This window comes from Palaemon carinicauda, chromosome 38, assembly GCF_036898095.1.
Source record: "Palaemon carinicauda isolate YSFRI2023 chromosome 38, ASM3689809v2, whole genome shotgun sequence".
NCBI classification, from domain to species: domain Eukaryota; kingdom Metazoa; phylum Arthropoda; class Malacostraca; order Decapoda; family Palaemonidae; genus Palaemon; species Palaemon carinicauda.
Genome location: NC_090762.1, coordinates 68,277,659 through 68,300,175, shown reverse-complemented (window position 1 = coordinate 68,300,175; position 22,517 = coordinate 68,277,659). Strand labels below are relative to the sequence as shown.

General features: G+C 37.4%; 1 protein-coding gene across 2 annotated transcripts; it reads right to left on the bottom strand.

Moving 5' to 3' along the window:
* Nucleotides 1-7,790: 7,790 nt before the first annotated feature.
* Nucleotides 7,791-22,298, bottom strand: LOC137630231 (uncharacterized). Of its 2 annotated transcripts, none has more exons than XM_068361689.1 (2): nucleotides 19,550-19,571; nucleotides 7,791-9,524 (listed from the first exon to the last, which is right to left on the bottom strand). In XM_068361689.1, exon 2 carries the CDS (start codon nucleotides 9,498-9,500, stop codon nucleotides 8,889-8,891), a length of 612 nt encoding a protein of 203 aa, XP_068217790.1. In that variant the 5' UTR covers nucleotides 9,501-9,524; nucleotides 19,550-19,571; the 3' UTR covers nucleotides 7,791-8,888. The 2 variants fall into 2 exon arrangements, with proteins under 2 accessions (XP_068217790.1, XP_068217789.1); XM_068361688.1 differs by lacking the exon at nucleotides 19,550-19,571 and adding an exon at nucleotides 22,143-22,298 and having other exon boundaries at nucleotides 7,794-9,524.
* Nucleotides 22,299-22,517: the final 219 nt, after the last annotated feature.

Here is a 22,517-nt window from a genome sequence, read left to right as displayed (position 1 = left end):
AATCAAGGCATGATCAGATGTCCCGACTGGAGAACCAACCTTACCAGTTATAACGCCAGGGGAGTCAGTGTATACGAGGTCCAAGCAATTACCAGACCTGTTAGTAGCTTCATTTATGATTTGCTCACAGCCTGATTCAGAGGCAAAGTCTAAAGCTCTTAAGCCATGGCGATCGGTAGGAGAATAGAACTCAACCACTCCCTATGGTGAGCATTAAAATCACCAACAAAGACAAAAGAAGCCTTTCTATCATCTTCTTGTATCTTAGCCATAATGGTAAGAAGACAATCGAAGATAGAATCATCCATGTCTGGATTCCGGTAGATCGAACATAAATAAAAGTTGTTATGCCTGCCACAAACTTTTATTACCTGAATCTCATGACATCCACATTGATAGCAGGACTTATGAGAAGCAGGGTACTCGGTCCTAATATACACCGCCATTCCCCTGGCCCTAGGGATGGCATCACGTTTCAACATTATTGGCTTCTTAAAACCAGTTATAAGGAGCTCAGATGAGTGCCTCATATTAGAAACCAAAGTTTCTGAGCACAAAGGAATAGCATACTGTCTGGACGCAACTGTAAGGTCTTGGATATTTGCGTGAAGACCACGAATGTTGCAATACAGAAGACGACATTGACGAAATCTAGGACGTACTGGTCCCGGATTTCGCTCAATGTCTCCAGACAGCATAAGAATTAATAGAAATAAAAAAAGAGACATCATACTTAAAAACTAGATTAACAAGAATTATAACAAAACAATACGTACAGAATTATAAACAAAGTGATTGATGATACCCATAGACTATAGTAAAAAGTCGGAAAAACTGGTCAACATGGAGGAGCCGATACACCATGCAAGGCTAAATACCCTCCAGATAGCCACTTCAACTGAAGGGAGGACAGTAAGGATGGTTTTGAGAAGAAAAAGAATCAGAAAAAGGAAAAGACAACCTCTTGATAAATCACCAGGCATCCATGGCCCTTCTATTAAGCCTGCCCAACACACCATTTAAAAAAAACAAGAGGAAGAAAAAAAAATAAGATAGAATAGTGTGCCTGAGTGTACCCTCAAGCAAGAGAACTCCAACCCAAGACAGTGGAAGACCATGGTACAGAGGCTATGGCACTACCCAAGACTAGAGAACAGTGGTTTAATATTGGAGTGTCCTTCTCCTAGAAGAGCTGCTTACCACAGCTAAAGAGTCTCTTCTACCCTTACCAAGAGGAAAGTACACTGAACAAATTGCAGTACAGTAATTAAGCCCTTGGGTGAAGAAGTGTTAAGTATCTCATTGTTGTCAGGTGTATGAGGAAAGACGAGAATATGTAAAGAATAGGCCAAACTATTCTGTGTAAGTGTAGGCAAAGAAAAAATAAGCCGTGACCAGAGAGAGGGATCCAATGCATTGCTGTCTGGCCAGTCAAAGGATCCAATACCTCTCTAGTGGTAGTATCTCAACGGGTGGCTGGTGCCCTGGCCAACCTACTACCTAGCATTACATATATAAGACAATAAAATCATTAGATAGGAAAAAAAAATTGAAGTGAAGCAACTTTGAGAGAGAGAGAGAGAGAGAGAGAGAGAGAGAGAGAGAGAGAGAGAGAGAGAGAGAGAGAGAGAGAGGTGGAGGGAAAGGGTAGGCGTAACTTTTTTTTACTTTTGTTCATATTCATTTCTGGGTTTTCGAGATTTGCCTCTTTGTACGGGTAAGAATGTCATTACACTTTACAATTGGTAATTCATTATACTCATAAATTATACACAATATCAAAGTCTCGTACTGATACGAGTGTTTGTTACAGAGTTATTGCCCCAAAACTTGCTAGCAGTCTCTTTGAAAACCTCAGTAGTCCACTGCAAGACAAATGCCTCAGACATGTCCTTTCGCTGGCGTCTGTTAATGGTTTTTCTATGCCAGTCTATACCCGCAGATTTTCTTAGTTCGTCAATCCATCGTCTTCTCTCCCTTCCCTCGCTTCATTTGCAATCTCCAAGTACCAATTCTATTATTCTTAATGTCCCTCTATTATCTGTCATTCTCATTATATGTCCTGTCCATTACTTTTTCTTACATGTTGTTAGAATATCCTCAATTCTGATTTGCTCTACTTTAATCTTTTCTGTCTCTTATTGTTATTCCCATCATTATTCCTTCCTTTGCTCTTTGAGTTGTAACTAGCTTATGTTCTAAGGCTTTAGTAAGGATTTTAGTTTCCGATGCATAAGTTAATGTGGGTAGAACCATCTGATTAAATACTTTTTTTTTTTGCTTATCTTTCTTTTAATTACGGTCTCATGTCCTGGGGAAACTTACTGTCTGTCCTAAGCACGTATATTCATTAACAATCTCTAGAGGTTCGTCCATAACCTTATTTGTTGTCACTGTATTTTTACTGAACATTATGGTAATTTTATACATACAAACATGCATACATACGTACTGTAGAGAATTTTTATTTAAATTGTTTGAGTGGGAACTTAGTCAGGAAAGTCTCACTACGGCAGTTACACAAAGATCAACAGGGAAGGATAATGAGCACTTACTCTCGGGGCACAAACACCCTGCTAATTAACTTTACTGCCACAGTTTACTAACCTTCACTCCTAAATACAAAAAGGGGGAAATTTTACTGTCCAGAGGCCGGAGAACTCCACACGTGAAAATAAAAGTAATTTATGGCTTACTCTAGCTTTGTCAGGTCTATAGTCATCTCACTCTTAGGCTCTGTTCCGACTCCGTCCCAGTGACCCCAGTGAGATGCTGGACAGGTATCTTACGTTAATGCAATTAGAGACAATAAAAAAATGGGAGCAGTGGAGTATAAAAGTATAATGTAAAGTTAAATTGGGATCTTCACCTTCAAAGCACTAAGTTAAAGAGTGTACACTCGCTGATACCAACTTACCTATATCTACAGTGGATTACTCTCAATACCTCGGGTGCTTCTGACCCGTCCTATAGTATAAATTGGTAAAATTCATATAATGGGGTTAAAGATACCAAAGTTTGTACTCTATTCCAAATAATTTATTACAGTAAAAAGGAATGGGAGTAACTTGTGACGGGCCAAGAGAGGGTTGTGAACTCAAAGGCAGGAAGCAATCAACTGAGTTGTTTATTAAGGAACACTCTCCTTTATATACAAAGCCTCAAGGCAACAGGACATAACATGTTCGAGAGACAGACAATGTTACAGAGCAAAACTGGAGACATGATCATTCAGGTTCTTTTTAGTGCGAGGGAAGAGCGCAGATACAAGCATAACATATACAAAATAATTATGTACAATTGTGTGACACACGGTTGGTACATGGCTCCCCCTCTAAAAATTACATACTGAACATGTTAAATAGATGCCCTGAATCTGGAGAGGTAGTTCTAAAAACTGCGCCGATTAGCGGCAGTGTGTGGCTGTAGAAGTCGTTGGTTGGGGTGCGAGCGAGTGGTGGATGATGGGTGGCTTTGTTGCTGCTCCGGCTCGTCACGGGGTAGGCGAGTATGTCCTACGGCATTCATAGGCGTGTGTGTCCTACGGCATTCATAGGCCTACGGCGTTCATAGGCGTGTGTATCCTACGGATTTCATAGGCGTGTGTGTCCTACGGCATGAGTGGAGGCGTTGATGGAGGTTTGAAGGTCATGAAGTGGGTTCACATCACAAGTAGAGCCGTCTGCGGAAAGTTGCAGGCGAGTAATACTGGTCATTTTCCCGAGGGTGAGCGAAACTTTGGTCCCCCAACGGTTGTTGAGAGAGCTGAAAAAGCGTTGCTATACGGGCGGCTGGTGACGGCGAGTACTGCTGCAGAAGGTATGCGTTGACGGCGTCATAGTAACGGTGAGAGGCAGGGGGAGGGGTGGGTGGGGAGGCTGGAGGAGCGAGTCACTCCGGGGTCACCAATGTGACGGGCCGAGAGAGGGTTGTGAACTCAAAGGCAGGAAGCAATCAACTGAGTTGTTTATTAAGGAACACTCTCCTTTATATACAAAGCCTCAAGGCAACAGGACATAACATGTTCGAGAGACAGACAATGTTACAGAGCAAAACTGGAGACATGATCATTCAGGTTCTTTTTAGTGCGAGGGAAGAGCGCAGATACAAGCATAACATATACAAAATAATTATGTACAATTGTGTGACACACGGTTAGTACAAACTCAATGATTTATACATATAGCGAGATTAATAATTGAAAAGAGTATCAGTAACTCAATTATGATTTATTCACATGGCAAAATGAATAAGTGAAAAGAGAATCAGTTTACAACAAATAATATTGAAAATATTAAACAGAATTAACTCGTTGGATTAACCCTCAAACGGAATAAATAGAATCAAAATATTCTAATAAACAATTTGTGCGGTAGGCTGCTGTGAGGTCCCAACATGTGGTCAGTAACCTCAAGCAATTACCAAGACCAAAAATTATAAGTACATTAATTTCCACACACGCAGCCTGAAAGATGTAATGCCAGAATAATACTTAAACTTAACTTATGAGACAAATAGAAGCTTATCTAAAGGGGGAATTGCCATTAATTGAACTCACAAGATTTTATGTTGTGGGGCGCCCGTATCCTGAAAGTGGCGGTCTTCAGTTTTGCTTCACTAGGCCTAGAGCACTTATTTTGCGGAGTCAATGGCCCCTTCCAACTAGCCCCCAGACTGGAACAGACATTCTTTGGAATTAGCTGCTTTTCACTCCAGTTATCTGCTCGACCTCGTCCTACGTAGACTCTGGGTCTGTTATTGTGCACAGGGACAGGCTAGTGGTGGAGAGTGGGAGCACAAGGTTGACCCTGGAGCCTGGCTTGGCAGTTCCGCTTAGTACCGTGGCCTATAACTTTGTGAGGTCGAGTTCAGGTCATCCGCGTCCTCCTTCTTTCCCAATAAAAAGCGTATCTCGATGCGTAGGCCAGTGGTCTTGAGGTGCCAACTCTCATTTAGGACAGGCTTGAAATACTTGTGACTTGTGAGTTTTAAGCAATACACTTATTTAGAATACAAGGAGAAATCTTGCAACTCCAGGGGACAAAGATATTCCTAACTCTAAACATCTGGCATACAAAACAAAAAATGAAACTGAAATGTAATTTAGCAAGTCAGGCTTACGTGTGTGGACAACTATACCTCCTAGGCTAGCAGACTTGAATTGTATTTAAGAGATTTAAAATACCTAAATACTTCAGGTAAAATAATGATTACAAAATAAACACAAAAGTATTAATCTTGAGCCACTCGCTTATGGAAGAATCATTAGGCTACTCAAATTTTTCCCTGCCGTGACGTCACGAACAATAACAAAGTCTACGTATAAACTATGAAGAAGAAGAGTAGTGAAGAAAATTCTTCACTCTTACACACACACACACACATATATATATATATATATATATATATATATATATATATATATATATATATATATATACATATATATATATATATATATATATATATGTATATATATATATATATATATATATATATATATAAATTTCTTTTTATGTCATAACTTGGCCAAATGTGGTACCCCGCACTTTTTCACAAATTTACGGAAGAGGGCGGAGGGACACCAGTTGAATCTGTGTATGTGCATGTGTGCTGTGAAGAATTTTTCTTCACTCTTCTTCTTCCTTTTGTACTTAGGCTTTCTACTGTAGCCAATAACACCAGCCCATTGCTAATTGATCATTAACTCTTTAATTTTTAGCAAGCCAGAATAGGTAGGATTGTTGTATGTGCAAACTCCCTTAGAGCAGCAAGATTTCTCTGAGTATTTTGTGCAAAATCCTGCCCTCTATGCACTCCTTACAATAATATATTGCCCTGTCCTAAATTCCTCAGATGTTCCCTGCGCTCAATGTCCGTCACCTGTATTGGAAGGTGAAGCCAGGTGAATCCACACGACCCTAACGGCCTAACCTCGCGGCCTCGCGGGCCCGCCGGGCTCGCCCCATTCGTTCGGAAGCTGTTGTGGTGATCGGCTGACCGACCTGGTTAGTGAATCTGTGCACCTTTGGCTTCCTCCCCCACCCCCCACCCCCTTAGTCAAAAACTCGACTCACACCAGGACCTACAGAGTAGAGATGGAAGAACACGAGCTTGGTAAACCCCATTTGCCAAAAGTTAGGATTAAAGGGGTGGGATAGAATTCCACTACCATTAACTTTGCCCCTGTTACGCTTATGAACAGACTTAATCAAATTTACATATTTAAGAGGAATTCCATGATAATGCAGAACTCTTCACAAAATTGGCCGGTGCACACTATCAAAGGTTTTTTCATAGTCCACAAATGCCATTAAAAGAAGATTCCTATATTTTACACATTGCTGTAGGCCTATAACATGTCTCAAAATGAAAATGTGGTCAGTACATTTTCTATCTTTGAAATCCTGCTTGCTCATTTCTCAGCTTTTCATCAACCTTTCTCTCTAATCTCTTTAGAATAAGCATACTATATATTTGCATGACAACTGACGTAAGTGTGATGCCTCTGTAATTACTGCAATCAGTCAGGTCTCATTTTTCTTGCCATTTTCACCAAAACTCCTAAGTCCCATTCATCAGAATTTGCCTCTTCATACCACATTCTACAAAATAATCTTGTAAGAATTCTGGGGATCACTCCATCTTCAGCCAGTATCATCTCAGTAGTTATTTCATCGTAACCACGAACATTCTATTTCCTGTTATCAATATCTTCGACTCTAAACACACTGAGTTCATTCATCGGCATATTAAGGTCTTATTCAGCTTCAGGTATATCAATCAAATTATTCCCCTCATATATCTTATTCATGACCTCACTAAAGTGTTCCATCCAACGTTGTCTTTCTTCATCTGCAGTTGTTATAGCAGATCCATCTCTTTTTTATGGGACCGTAGAGATATTTCATTGTTAATTCTATGAGGGATTCTTACACCATAGCCACTCCCTGAATCCACAGATTTGTCAGCCTCATCTGCTTTCCTGTCTAAATATTCTCTCCAAGTCATTCTTGGCTTTTATGTTGACCTCACTATCAATACTGGACTACTTAGCATGCTTTATCTTGTAATTTTCATCACTTCCTCGAAAATATTCAACAATGAATTTCTATCTTTATCTCCTTTTAAGAACAGTAACAACATTAAAATAAATATTTCTTATATAAACTATAAGAACTTTAACAAAACAAGAGGAAGAGAAATTATATAGAACAGTGTACCCGAGTGTACCCTAAAACAAGAGAACTCTAACCCAAGACAGTGGAAGACCATTGTACAAAGGCTATGGCACTACCCAATAATAGAGAACTATGGCTTGAATTTGGCGTGTCCTAGAAGAGCTGCTTACAATAGCTAAAGAGTCTCTTCTACCCTTACCAAGAGGAGAGTAGCCACTGAAGAATTACAGTGCAGTAGTTAACCCCTTGAGCGAAGAAGAATAGTTTGGTCATCTCAGTGTTGTCAGGTGTGTCACGACAGAGGAGAATCTGTAAAGAATAGGCCAGGCTATTCGGTGTATACTGTATGTAGGCAAAGGGAAAGTGAACCTTAGCCAGAGAGAAGGATCCAATATAGTACTGTTTGGTCAGTCAAAGGACCACATAACTCTCTAGCGGTAGTATCTCAACGGGTGACTGGTGCCCTGGCCAACCTATTACCTACTACCTACCAATGGGGTATTGTGATCGGTTCATGAAATAGTAAATTGTTTTTTTTTATGCAACATTTTATTCTCTCCGCCACTGACACAAATCTAAACCTCTAATTTGATTTGGATCTGCTTGTGTGACATCAATAACCTTTTTTTTTCTGTGAGTAATTTGAAAATTCCATTTCTGAATGAACATTAGCAAAAGGCCACTCGGGGAAATGATAGAATATTATAACATTGTCCCTTTAATAATATAAATATTTGTTTACATAAGACAAATAAAAAATCCATCAGAAATATAAGACATTTATCAGTTCTTCAAAGTTAACTTGCCTATCAATCTTATAACTGAATAGATATTTAAGATAAAAATGAAATCATTTCAAATAAGCAGTCATAAATCTCTACTGAGCCTTTAGTTTAATTAAAACAGTTACTGCTTAGCTAAATGAGATTTTATCAGTCAATTAAAATATTTTAAAAACATTTGAATTTTAAATAAGCAATGTAAAGGAAAATTATTTGGTATGATAACATAATCGAGAGTAAATATTTCTAAAACCAACCACCATTGTTCAGTACCCAATAGGGAAAGCATAAGATACACTGTATATGACAAAGTCACAAAAGTAAAACCTGCATTTTCTTATGACTTCAAGGACAGTGCTTAAATTACACAATCATTAATAAACTGCTAAATAGGTTTCTCATCAAAGTAATAGGCTTTTATTCATGGGAAATTTGAAAAATATCAAACGTTCGTCAAAAATATTTGTAGATTGTCTCACTTATTGCATATTTTTCTTTTAATATTATCATTACACAATACATAGTTTGTGCCGCGTTCCTACGTGTATCGTATTAATAAAAAAAAAATAGCAAAAGAGTGCAGCCACCACACCTAAAATAAGAAAAAGAAAACATAGAAGCCATGGAAATGACTTAGACATATATAAGTATTTTCTTTTTACCACAACCATTGCACTCAACATAAAATTACTTCTAAGTCTTTTTCAAACTACTAAAATTTGTCCAGGGTACAAATAAACAATTTCACTTGCGTACTTAAGATATTGTTTTAAATACATTTCATATTAAATTAGGAAAAAAAATATTCCACAGAGTTATTTCTGTAGAGCAAAACATCTGCCAATCTTGATATGTAAGGAAAACGGCATAAAGAAGGGTTTTGATTTTAATATGCCAAAAAGTGCAAGGTGATCACAGTCAGAGTCTATTCAAATGTGAGGAGGTCTTCAAAGAAATTAATATCGCTAAATAGAAGCGAATCATCCTCTGGCACTGCTAAAGGTTGGTCCGGCATTTGCTTCGATGTCTGCAATTGGTCAAATGCATGAGAATAAACTATGTTTTCCTTATCCAAAATCATGGCATTTTTCTCCATATCAAAGTCAATGCCATCTAAGGCATCAAAAAAAGGTTTGTCATCAAAAAGGGCTTCCTTTTCTTGACTGTTTCCCGGAAGTCCTACAACATCTATATCGAACAGCGGATTATGCTCTATTTCTTTGCGCTGTGATGAGACATGATCCGGTATAGAATTACTTGAAGAAGGCTTTGAATGCAACGATGGGGTGTTCTCTGATTTCTGAAAGCTGCAGTGTGACCCAGTATCAGGGATATTTTGTAGCTGTCTAAATACACAATGGCCGTTACTGAATGTTCCCATGTACGGGTTACTTTCCCCAGGAGACGGGACACTAATATTTATAGAATGCTTGATTATGATGTGGTTTTGGAGACACTGAGGCTTCATGTAAAGTTTCTTGCAATATTGACATTTCATTTTTTCAACTTTTTCGTATGTTACAGAGGTTCTTGACATCGTAACAGGTGGCTTTCAGAAGACCTGAGGATATAAGATACAACATTTATAAAAGGGGTATATACAGTATTATTACAATAGTTGTTCTTTATTGCTAACACCCATAACTAATTGGGAGGATTGCATCAGTTTTTAATCCATGTATGGAATTTATGGCATTTATAACAAAATTGTACCGTCAGATATGAATCAGTGTTTAGCTCAACAAGTCTACGTTTTTTTACTATGGATATATATATATATATATATATATATATATATATATATACATGCACACACACACACATATATATATATATATATATATATATATATATATATATATATATATATATATATATATAATTAAGACTAGCAAATTACGTAAATTCCCGAGCTCACAAACTCACCTGCTTTATATAACATAATCTGATTCATATGAGAAATACCTCTGAGTCTGATAATATTATGCAACTCCCAGATAATAATATAATGAACACTGAATATCTAAAAGGTCTCTTTACTTTGCACTCAAAACAAAACTAGGTGATTACTTTACATATAATGGGAACTATTCTTAAATCAACCTCTTACTTCAATTCTTTGTCAGGGGATACGAACAAAGTACTGAGGAAATTATTGGTGATCAAAATAATACACAATACAATATTAATATATTCTATAAAAAAAAAATCAATCACTTGAAATTTAAATCTGAACTACACCTTAGACAAGACTAACTGACACTTTAAAGAACTACACATTCACTTGTTTCACTAGAAATTAACTTAATACACTTCACAGTTTAACCTAATTAGACAGGGCCAGTCACAAAATTTTATACTATAAACTGTACTTACATTAACACACTACACTTTTAACTTAGCCATACAATAATATCACCAATGTTTGAACAACACTATACATGGTATATGTTGGAGAGAAATCACTATTTACATTTGAGAGGAAAAAACTATTCCCGTTTGAGCGGAGTTATGTAGTGGCTGGAGAGAGGGCTGGTGGATGTTAGCTCTTTCAAAGGGATAGGCTGGATCTCTCACTGTCTCTTATGCCTTGCTAGGTCCTATATACTGTATATTAACTTAATTAATTCCAGAACCTTCCAGTTCGGCCTTCAGGTAGCTTGGTGGCATGGCTCTAGTGGCGTAAGGTTGCCAACTTAGTAATTTGATGAAGGGGTACTAACATTACTTGCGAGGCAACTCTCTCAGCTAACTCCGCCCACCCCCTCTCGTAACATTAAGAAAAAAGAATAAATTTTAGTTGAGAACCTTCCTGGAACTTCCAACCACATGGAAATATGATGCAATCGCTAGAGTGTATGTCATACAGCATATATTTTAACAAGATTACATAAGACTTCATAAGAAAACTACGTGAAATGAAAATGACATTCTTTAAAATGACGTAAATTTACAAATACGAAACTAAAATAAAATATAACTAAAGGAATGACGCAAGTCTTGTGTAATTTACATACATTACATAATCCTAAGTGAGTGGAACTCACCTTATGAACTGTCTATACCTCTCTTAAATACATAAATACAATACATGAATAAAATATTCTGCTCTCATGAAGACCAGCTTCGTAAGATAGCTCCCCCAAAAAAGATTATTTATCCAGGGCCTGAATCCACTGATTCAGTGAGAGATAGATAATCTGCAACCACACTATCTTTACCTGATATATGCTTTACATTAATACAATATGGTTGCAAACATAATGACCATCTAGTTAACCTTTGATTATTATTCTTCATTTTATGAACAAAAGTTGAAGGATTGTCATCTGAATAAACTGTAATTTTTTCATTCTGTGGTCTATTTATATAAACTTCAAACTTCTTTATCGCGGTGATTAGCGCTAGCAGTTTCTTTTCAACTGTCGAGTAGGCCCGTTAATGCTTCTTCAGCTTTGACAACATAAAGCAGATGGGGGTGAAGAATTCCTTCCTTGCCTTTTTGCAATAGGACAGTTCCAATCCCATTGTTCAACATATCCACTTGGATAAGGAGTTTCTTGTTGAAATCAGGTGCTTGCATTATCGGTTTTGAAGTTAATATGGCCTTCCTTTGAATTTTCTTTCTTCCTGGTATTTTGATAACGTGGGTCAGGTCACTGATCTTCTCCAAAATCTGGAATGGTTCTTGGAACTTGTTGAAGAGAGGGAATCTCATTATTGGTAAGTAAACCAACACCTGTTGTCCTACCACAAACTGTCTGTTCTTACTTATCCTCCCAAACCTTTTCTTCGTTTTTCCTTTGCTCGTGTTCATGTTTTTGAGGGAAAATTTCCTTATCTTACTGATCCTTTTCCTCAAATTCTTGACATATTCTCCATCTGTTTCCTATCAATCTTTCCATTTTTCTGCCAACATTTTAATCTGTCCTTTGCTGAAGGGTTCTCCTTGTGCTTCAATCGGGTGTAAAGGAGCTTTCTTAATATACTCGTTAGGCTTTTCCACCATCTGACAAACGTGACATGCACAGCAAAACAAGCTCACATCCTTATACATGCCAGGCAAGAAAAAGTGTCTCATAATCTTCTCTGTCGTCTTTCTTATTCCCATGTGCCCCGTCTCATGCGTTGCAGCGATCATCTCTCTTCTCAGCGGTGCAGGAATCAATATCTGATGGTATATGCCCCATTCGGCATTCCCATGGATTTCGGCTGGTCTATGCTTCCTCATAAGCAACCCATCCTTGAGGTAATAACAGGTGGGAGACTGCTGCACCTACATCTCATCCACTACATGGTACATTAATTCTGTTAACGTCGCATCCTTCCGTTGTAATCCTATCAGCCTATTCCAATTCACTTGTTCTACTTCTAACACTGAGTTTTCTATTTCTTCCAAATCCGTTGCTTCCTTGACTTCCTGTTTATTCGTCCATCGTTCCTCTTCTCTTGGGCTCTCTCAGGAGCTCTCCTCTTGCGTACTATCATGGGAAACCTCTTCTTCCGTAAATAAATCTTCCAAGTTCATTGTTTCTTTAGTTTCTTTGTCTTCTTCAGCAGCCACTTTCTTCATCATACTCCTAGTCGTTACACAACTAGGAAACAGATATGGGTAGTGCTTCTCGAATTCAGTCGTAGGAGTATACCTCAGTGTTTTCTCCGTTACAAAGGGACAAGGCACAAACGGCACTCCACCAACCTCGTTTCCCAGTAGGACTTCTACTCCTTTGACAGCCAATGAATCCTTTACTGCAAAATCACAATGACCTATCACTAACTCGCATGACAGTTTCAAATGGCAAATAGGAGTAACCTCCTCACCTCCTACTCCCTTCAAAATGATCGAATATCCTGTGAGAGACTGTTCCATCAACAGGTATACACCTCGTGTCACCACGCTATGATTAGATCCTGTGTCGCGCATATCTTGACCGGGATCTGCTCGCTCGCATCAGAACGGCTAACACACCTTCACAAATATATGGTTTAAAATCATCCACGCTGTTTGGAGTTTTCCTGTTCGTTGTGTAAACGTTAGCTGGTTTATTTTCCTTGTCGACCTTTCCCGTTCGATTCTTCACTTCATATTCCGTGGAGTTGAATTATGCTTAACAACTTCGACAGCTGCTTTCGATTGGTTCGACCAACATTCCTTATTGATATGGTCTTTTTGCCGCACTTATAACAGACAATATTAATCTTCTGCACGTCCTTTACAACACCTGAAAGATGACGATTTGACAATTGATGCTGTGGTACAATTGCATTCTGCTTTGGAACAGTACCAGTGGTACCTCCGCTGTAACGGTAACTATTGAACCTGTTCCTGTAGTTATTACTAAACTGGTTTCCATGGTTCGGTGAATACTTGACACTTGGTCAGAACAATGGTTGAAACTCCATACCCGAGGAGGGTTCACAACCGATAATATTATAATCCTCACTCAGTGATGCGGTTCTCTCTCTCTCTCTCTCTCTCTCTCTCTCTCTCTCTCTCTCTCTCTCTCTCTCTCTCTCTCTCTCTCTCTCTCTCTCTCCAGTACATTCGAATATGTTCAGGAATTCCTCGTAAATATTGTTCTAGCACTATCAGTTCTTCTGAATTAACCATCTCTCTCACTTTGGCAGCCTCTAACCATCTCTTAAAACATCGTCGTGCCTCATAAGCATAATCCAGAAAATCATTTTTCCATTCTTCCGCAAACTTCGGAATCTTTCATTATAATATTCAGAGGTCATCTGATATACTTGCAGCACACTCCTCTTAACTTCTTGATACGCCTTCATCTGGTCCTGAGACAAAGCAAGATACACACGGCGTCTTTTTCCAATAAGGACACTGCAATAACACAGACCATTTATGTTTGGGCCATTCCATCGTCGACGCAACCGTTTCAAAATGACCAAAGAAGCTGTCGGGAGCTTCTGTGAATTTTGGGATCAACCTCTGTGCATTTGCCACATTAAATGTCGGGAGTTTCGAATTGATCATTCGAAATCCCTGCCATTTAACTCCACAAACGTTGTGTTAAATTGGGGTAAGATTGGAAGATCTCACGGGCGTTTCTGTGAATGAGTGTTGTCCAATACGTGACGGTATTGTGGCATAAATTTCAACCACCTGGTGGGGAAGGAGCGGGTGTCGGAGAGACAAAGTATTTATTATTTATGAATTACGAAAAAGATATTGTATTGTTTTACCACGACAAAAATATCGATGTATATGTTTAGAGCCAAGGACTCTCTAGTTTGTTGGATTATGGCAAATTATGGCCTTCAGCCGAAGTATTAAGTTTACCATTTGATCTGAAGTAAGACTTTGACTGTTTCTCTGTCTTTTGGTCGATAAAGAAACTTTATCAAACCCCTTATTGAATAAATAACGTAAGAGTTCCCGCGCATCTCACAAGGACACTATAGTTAACGCGGGAGACCATAGTTTTCCTCAGAGCTGTCCGGCACGACGCTCGTTCATTCCTGCTTAAAGATCCAACCCAGTAAGTGTTACTATATTGTTAGTCTCTCCGTCTCCGTCTCCAAGCCACCGTGATACCAGGTCGGTTCCTTTGTGAGTCTCTGTGTGTTAATTTCTATCGATCTGTAAAATTGTCATCCCTGGGACTGGGGATTAGTTTTATGCATCAGATAACTCCTGTAGACCTTGGTATGTGATTTACCATAGAATAATTGTTATGGCTTTGAAAACTTAGTCTTATTTAGTCCAACGTGGACTCTGTGTTTCATGAGCACGTGTTGCAGACCCCCTAAGGGTGACAGTGTTATTGTGTGTTATTTCTTTATCAAATGATTATTTTTGTAATAAAATTAAAATTTGTGATCATATTTTATTGAATCCTGAATAGTTTTGGAAAGCAAACCTCATCAAGGTCTTGTCATCGGCCCATTCCATCGGGCCTAGAATCATTAATTTCAATAAGTCGGAGAAAAAATCACGACATTAAACATGGGACTGTGCACATAGCAGGGGTCACACCTGTCTGAGTTGACGACCTTGCATGAGCATTCAACAGTTCCAATTCCCAGGCATGTCTTGCAATTTATCTTGCTTCTTCGCTCTCTCTTTCTTCCCGTCTTGCAATTTCCTTTGCCTCTTCTATCTCTTTTTCTTCCATTTCCCTCGCATGTCTTCTTCTTCTCTCTCTCTTTCTTCCTGTCTTGCAATTTCTCTTGCTTCCATTTCCCTTGCATGTCTTGCTTCTTCTCTCTCATGTCTTGCAATTTCTCTTGCCTCTTCTCTCGCTCTTTCTTCCCTTTCCTCCCATCTGCCATCATTCTCAACTTAATCAAATTCTCTTCCTCTGAAAATCGTCTAATCTCAGCCTCTACACTCGTTTCTGCTTTCATTCCTTCAGTTTGTGGGTCATCTGATAATTGCTTCTCTACGAATTCTGCTTCAGCCTTCTCCACAAGGTCACGAGCTGCTGCAATATCTTCTGGCAAATTTCCAGAACTTATCAACGCTTCTAAAGCTAGACACTTGATTTGGGCTTTAATCATTCCACCAGTTGCACGGCCACCACATGCCCTTAAAATAGTGAGCTACTAAACTTTTGTTACATTAGCTTCCGACATTTTCTGAACAACTGAGTTTTCCAAAAACTCCTGTACATTTAATTGTGCCATCTTGTACGTTACAAAAAATTATACCTCTCCAAAAAATGTATCCTAACAATACATAGAATCCCATCAACACTAAACTGATCAAAACTTTAATCAAAACACGACCCTGTTATAGCCAATATTTAAAAAAGACTTGCTTGATCCCAGGGTCTATGCACCAAAAATATGTATATCATGAGTAGCAAATTACGTAAATTCCCGAATTCCCAAACTCGCCTGCTTTATATTACATAATCTGATTCACAAGAGAAATACGCCCGAGCTCTTAGAACAATACGTAACTCACACACAATAATATATATGAACACTGAACATCTAGAAGGTCTCTTTACTTTACACTTAAAGCAAAACTAGGTGATTACTTTACATTTAACGGGGCCTATTCTTAAATCAACCTCTTAAGGGTACCTGACACTTGCACGCATTCGTGGCACGCATTGATGCGCGAACTCCGTGAACGAGTCGTGAAAATGTCGTGAACAGTGCTGGAACTCGCGTGCCAGAGCGTACCAATGCGTGCCATGCGTGCCCAGAACTTTGAAATGTTTAAAGTTTGTGGCACGCATTGGCACGCACAAAATAGTCGTGAAATAGTCGTGAACGATGCGCCAGCTGGAGTGAACTGGAGTGAACAGTGCGGGAACTGGCGTGAACTGGAGTGAACGATGCGGGAAGTGGCGTGAACTTTATAATGAAGAGAAACAAAAAGGAAACGAAAAAATTAATGAAAAAGAAAGAAAAATAAACCTAATAAATCTTTATATTTGCTGTTTTAATGTGAAAAAAAAATGATATCTTATTTCAAACTATTTCTATAACTTTATAATGAAGAGAAACAAAAAGGAAACGAAAAAATTAAAGAAAAGGAAAGAAAAATAAACCTAATAAATTTTTATATTTGCTGTTTTAATGTGAAAAAAGAAATTATATCTTATTTCAAACTATTTCTATAACTTTATAATGAAGATAAACAAAAAGGAAACGAAAAAATTAATGAAAAGGAAAGAAAAATAAACCTAATAAATTTTTATATTTGCTGTTTTAATGTGAAAAAAAATTATATCTTATTTCAAACTATTTCTATAACTTTATAATGAAGAGAAACAAAAAGGAAACGAAAAAAATAATGAAAAGGAAAGAAAAATAAACCTAAAAAAATTTTATATTTGCTGTTTTAATGTGAAAAAAAATATATCTTATTTCAAACTATTTCTATAACTTTATAATGAGGAGAAACAAAAAGGAAACGAAAAAATTAATGAAAAGGAAAGAAAAATAAACCTAATAATTTTTTATATTTGCTGTTTTAATGTGAAAAAAAATTATATCTTATTTCAAACTATTTCTATAACTTTATAATGAAGAGAAACAAAAAGGAAACGAAAAAATTAATGAAAAGGAAAGAAAAATATAAACCTAATAATTGTTTATATTTGCTGTTTGAATGTAAAAATAAAATGATGTCTTATTTCATGCACACACTTATTTTCCTCTATTACCAATCAAGACCCAAAACTTTTGTTTTAAATAAAAATGAACTGAAAAATAAACCCAAGAAATTTTTAAGTTTGCTGTTTGAATGTAAAAATAAAATGATGTTTTATTTCATCAACATACTTATTCTTCTTTATTACCTTAAAATGAAGAGCAAAACAATTTTTTTCTGTTTGCTGTTTTAATGTAAAAATAAAATGATTTCTTATTTCAACACACTTTTTTCTCTATTACCTTAAAATCAACAGCCTAAAAACTTTTTATGTTTGCTGCTTTTAATGTTAAAATAAAATACTTTCTTAATACTTGTACATATTTTATGTCTGCTATATATATGTAAATCAAATGCTTTCTTATTGAAACAAAAATAAAGGGCAACAAAAAATACAAACGAAAAAGATACGTTTCTTCTCCTCAATGCAATGGTGTCTCTGACAGAAAGCATTGTAGTCTCTTCCGAAGCCAATCCAAGAATGTCCTCGGGTTGGAGAAGCCCCGTTTTTATATGGAGTGGCCAATTCGTGAACTGGCGTGAACTGGCGTGAACGATGCGGAAACGATCCGGAATGATGAGCGAACTCGCGTGAACGTGTCGTGAACTTCTCGTGAACTACGCGTGCCAATTCATGCCATCGCGTGAACGTCGCATGAACGATGCGCGAACTGGAGTGAACTGGTCGTGAACAGTGCGGGAAAAACACCAGTGCATGCGTGCCAGTGCGTGGCAAAAATGCGCGCAAGTGTCAGGTAGGCTTTACTTCAGTTCTTAGTCAGGGGATACAAGCACAGTACTGATAAGAGTATTGGTGATCGAAATAATACACACTTTACAATAATAAATATATTCTATAAAAATAACAAATCGAAAAAAAAAATTAAAATAAATCACTCGAAATTTAAATCTGAACTAGACCTTAGACAAGACTAACTGACACTTGAAAGATTATACATTCTCTCTCTCTCTCTCTCTCTCTCTCTCTCTCTCTCTCTCTCTCTCTCTCTCTCTCTCTCTCTCTCTCTCTCTCTCTCTATATATATATATATATATATATGTGTGTGTGTGTGTGTGTGTGTGTGTGTGTGTGTGTGTGTGACCTTTTTGCTAATATGATTGCTTTATCAACTTATTCGGCGAGAGAAAATATCACTAATGTTTGGAAATTATTTTTTTTCTTCAGCATAAAATGCGAGCAAAAATAAAGAAGTATCAAACATTTACAAAGATGCACTAATTATATAAACAACACTTAATTAGAATACGTAAAGAAAAATAAGCATGGATCTGAATGACATGCATTTCTAGAATGAACTATTGCTGAGAACTGAGTGCCACTATCGCTACTGTACTAGCAGATTACGAACCGTCAATTTATATGGAAGCTTACAATTTGTGATATAGCGAATGAATTGGGGTGGCTATAGGTGTAGTATTTTAACAACTATAATCAGATTCAAACATCCGATTTCTAAAGTTCAAAGTATTTAGTTAGAGTGGCTGCTACTTTTTTTCTTATTAAAATATCATCATTGTTGGCATATATTCTTGAAAACAAGATATTGATATTAAACTGAATATATGCCTAATCATATGACTGAAACCAGACATCTTAAATTGATCGTAAATGTGACACGTTATAAAATGGATGACATTTAAACAACTAAAATTAAATGAGAACAAAACTGAATTCATGGTGACAGGCAAGAGAAACAGCGTGAGAAACTTAAGTGATATTCAAATGAACATAAATAATGACCCGGTGCCGATATCTAGTATAGTTTGAGATCTATGTGTATTTCTTGACTGTAACCTGTCTCTAAATTCCCAAATAAATAAAGTAATAAAAAGTGCTGGTTATCATCTAAAAAATATTGCGTTTATAAAAAATGTACCTGGACGAAAATTCTGTTAAAAAACTTGTGATAAACTGTTATTACCAGGATTGACTACTGCAACTCTATCTACTACAATTTACCAAAAGTCCAACTTAAGAAATTACAAAACAATAAACAGAGGAGCAAGACTGATAAAGGTGTCCCACATAGATAAAGGATCACCCCTATACTAATTGATTTACACTGGCTGCCGATTAAAGCGAGAATTGAATTTAAAATATGTACAATAAACCACCAAGTTATCAGAACCAGTCGTCCAAAATACTTCAGAGAATTGCTACATATTGTGCAGCCAACAAATCGTGTCGACACGAGAATAGTTACAGATGGCTTCAAACTGTTGGAACCTAGATTTATGTCCACTTTGGACTCCAGAGCCTTTAAATATGCGGCCCCGAGACTATATAATAAGCTCCCACGAAACATTCAAATGATTGAAGACATTAAGGCTTTCAAGAGGAAACTGAAGACTTTCTTATGTCATGAGTCTTTTGACAGTGACGATTTAACAGTAAATGAGCAATGTGCGACTTGAAAAGATAAATACTGTGAACGAACAAGGTAAAACGACAGTGGAGGTCCTGTAGAGAGTGGAGTTCCCCTGCTGTATGGGACCAGAAAAGCAGCCATCAAAGTAAAGTAAGTATTGGCAATTGATTGGATATTGGACTAATTAGTCAAAATATGGTCTTTTGGCTGTCGATAGGACACCAATAGGGTGATATTTTTAGTTACCTAACTGGATGTATTTTTACACGAGGTATGCATTGTTTCGTACATGGGTAGCCTACATATTACTCTTTTTGTACATTTTGTACGCTGATAACATTTATTTCATTGAGTATTTTTGTCCATTGCGTTTACTTTTTTCAAGTTGCAGCAGGTCCACTATCACACAGCAAAGCGACCTCATGCCTTCAATGTCTGTCTGTATTCAGATCCAGTGGTGTAGAATATTGGCGAAACTTGCTGTCATTTATCAACAATTAAGCAGACAAATCATAACCAAAAGAAATAGCAATGCATAGCAGATGAAAGAAATAGCATTTCTCTGATACTGGACAACCAGAGTTATAAAGTACAGATTTCACAAGCAGAATAACGCGGTAACGAATAAATCAGTCTAATCGTTAACCGCGCAATACACTTCATCGTTTGTTGAACGAGAAACTACAAAATCTCTCTCTCTCTCTCTCTCTCTCTCTCTCTCTCTCTCTCTCTCTCTCTCTCTCTCTCTCTCTCCTGAGAAAGCTATATTTAACCGTGATATGTCATAGCTCTGTTTCCGAACATGTTTGACCCGAAAAAGCATTATCAATATGACCAATGAATCATAAATCAAGGTTAAATGAGATTGTCAGAATCATAAAATCTTAAGCACTATTCTGCTTATGTTATAGTTAGCCTACTAAGACGTTTAGAGAGAGAGAGAGAGAGAGAGAGAGAGAGAGAGAGAGAGAGAGAGAGAGAGAGAGAGAGAGAGAGTGTGTGTGTTAGCAGCAGCCCTTCTATGGAGCGTACAAATGCGACTAGAATGCCGTAAACATTATGATATGTACCATATGACAATATTGGCTTCATTCCTATTCTACCTGAAATTTCACACGCAGCAAGTTGATGCCTAAGATACAGTCGAACTTATTACTTTCCGAATAGTAGATTATTCCAGGACTTCTGAAGGTTACGATACGCAAGCATATGCTAGATAGGCCTACCCAAGTACTATAGACCTTGAGCCTACCAACATCGTGAACCCAGGTATACTGTAGTCATGTCATCTCCCCCGCGTTAGTTTCTTGCAAAGGTGGTCAACTTTTCTTTTTTCATTGAAAATATTAGTGGACATTGTAATTCTGATAAACTTGATGACTGCATACTGTAATTGTCTGAATCTGATAAGAACCTAGGCACTGAAAAAGTATCATTATGTAACTGAACGGTTTATGTGAGAAATGACCTAGTTTTACACTTCAAAAGCTCGTTTTGCTTTGTAATATCACTATGCTGTCTACCACAATATATCCAGAAAATCACACTATATGTAGGTAACAAAATACTGAAGGCCAAGTGGTCACCTAGAATAGGCCTATGTTGTGAATCTTGAAAAATTCGGATTGATAGTAACCTAACCGTGATCCATGTTCACAAGCTCTTCCATGATTAAGTTAAAACCTAATTAGTGCTGCGTGTCTTACTGGAATAAGGCAGTTTTCTTGAAAATTCCCAATTTTTTTATCTATTTTGTTTTTGTTGTCTTTGTAACATCTCTACTTGGTGATCGACAGACGGGGGTTCGAATCCTGCTCAAACTCGTTAGTTCCTTTCGTGTCTGCAACCTTACCATCATTGTGAGCTGGGTGGTTGGGGGAGCCTATAGGTATACCTGCTGAGACATCAGCAGTCATTCCCTGACCCTCCCTGGTCATGACATGGGTGGAGATGTGGCTTGGGCGCCTATCATATGATATATAATCAGTCTCTAGGACACTCCTGTTAACGGGTAAGTCACTGTCCCTTGTCTTTGCCATTGATGAGTGGCCCTTAAACTTTGTAAAGGGAAAAAAATATTCCAAAAGTCAGCGGCTTCTACGAGCAATTATACTAGTTAGTCTAACCAATGTTTGCCATAATTGCTATTATTAACCTTCACACGTAAAATAACTATAAAGTATTTTTTTCTGGCAATAATAATGTAACTGCAACAGCTATCCAATGACATTAGAAAATATATAGGTTGCTCGTAAGATGAGTTCATGCCATCAACTATAGTCTATACTTTAAGATGAGCCTAGGCTAACTTACACGTCCGTGGCACTTTACAGCAAATTTCTTGCAATAATTGTAAACAACCTATTCAGCGTCTGATTTATTTTTTTAGTAATTATTCAGAAAATATATTTTATTCATAATACTTTAGTGCAACTTTGCAATAACCACAATCGATTCGACTGAACCTATCGTTGGTTGAAAATTTGGCAAGGCGGAACTTCCTGAACCTAGTCGTAAAATCATACTCTGTACAAGGCTTCCAGCATCATTTATGTGGTGAAATAATGTATTTGAAACTGCGCATTTCATTCTTCGGATGGAATATGTCTAAGGTAGTATATAGCAAGCAAAATAGACACCAACTGCGCGAAAACCCTCTTACCAAAATCCGCTGAATATAAGATGCTTAGATGCACAAGTTAACGGGGCAACGGCCGGACTGCAACTGACCGATGACATATTTCACGAGAAAATCCATCTTCATTTGATTTTGCTTTTCATTAAGAAAAACAGTCCTAGTAATCAGTGACGGACTGACGATGAAAATTGTCCTTCAGTCTTTTCAAAATATATGAAAAGAATGTTATATTGATATAAGCAATTATAAGTTTTTTTTTTTTTTTTTTTTTAACAAGTTGATTTCCTTAAGAATTTCCTTTTACTTGAAGACTGGATTGCACGAAACCAGGCATCCACACGGTCTTGCATAGGGCCCGTAGCAAGTGTGGTATTGTACAGAAGAGTCGGCACTATGTTG

Coding starts and splice junctions, on each gene's coding strand:
- LOC137630231 (XM_068361688.1), bottom strand. CDS start 9,500: ATGTCAAGAACCTCTGTAACATACGAAAAAGTTGAAAAAATGAAATGT.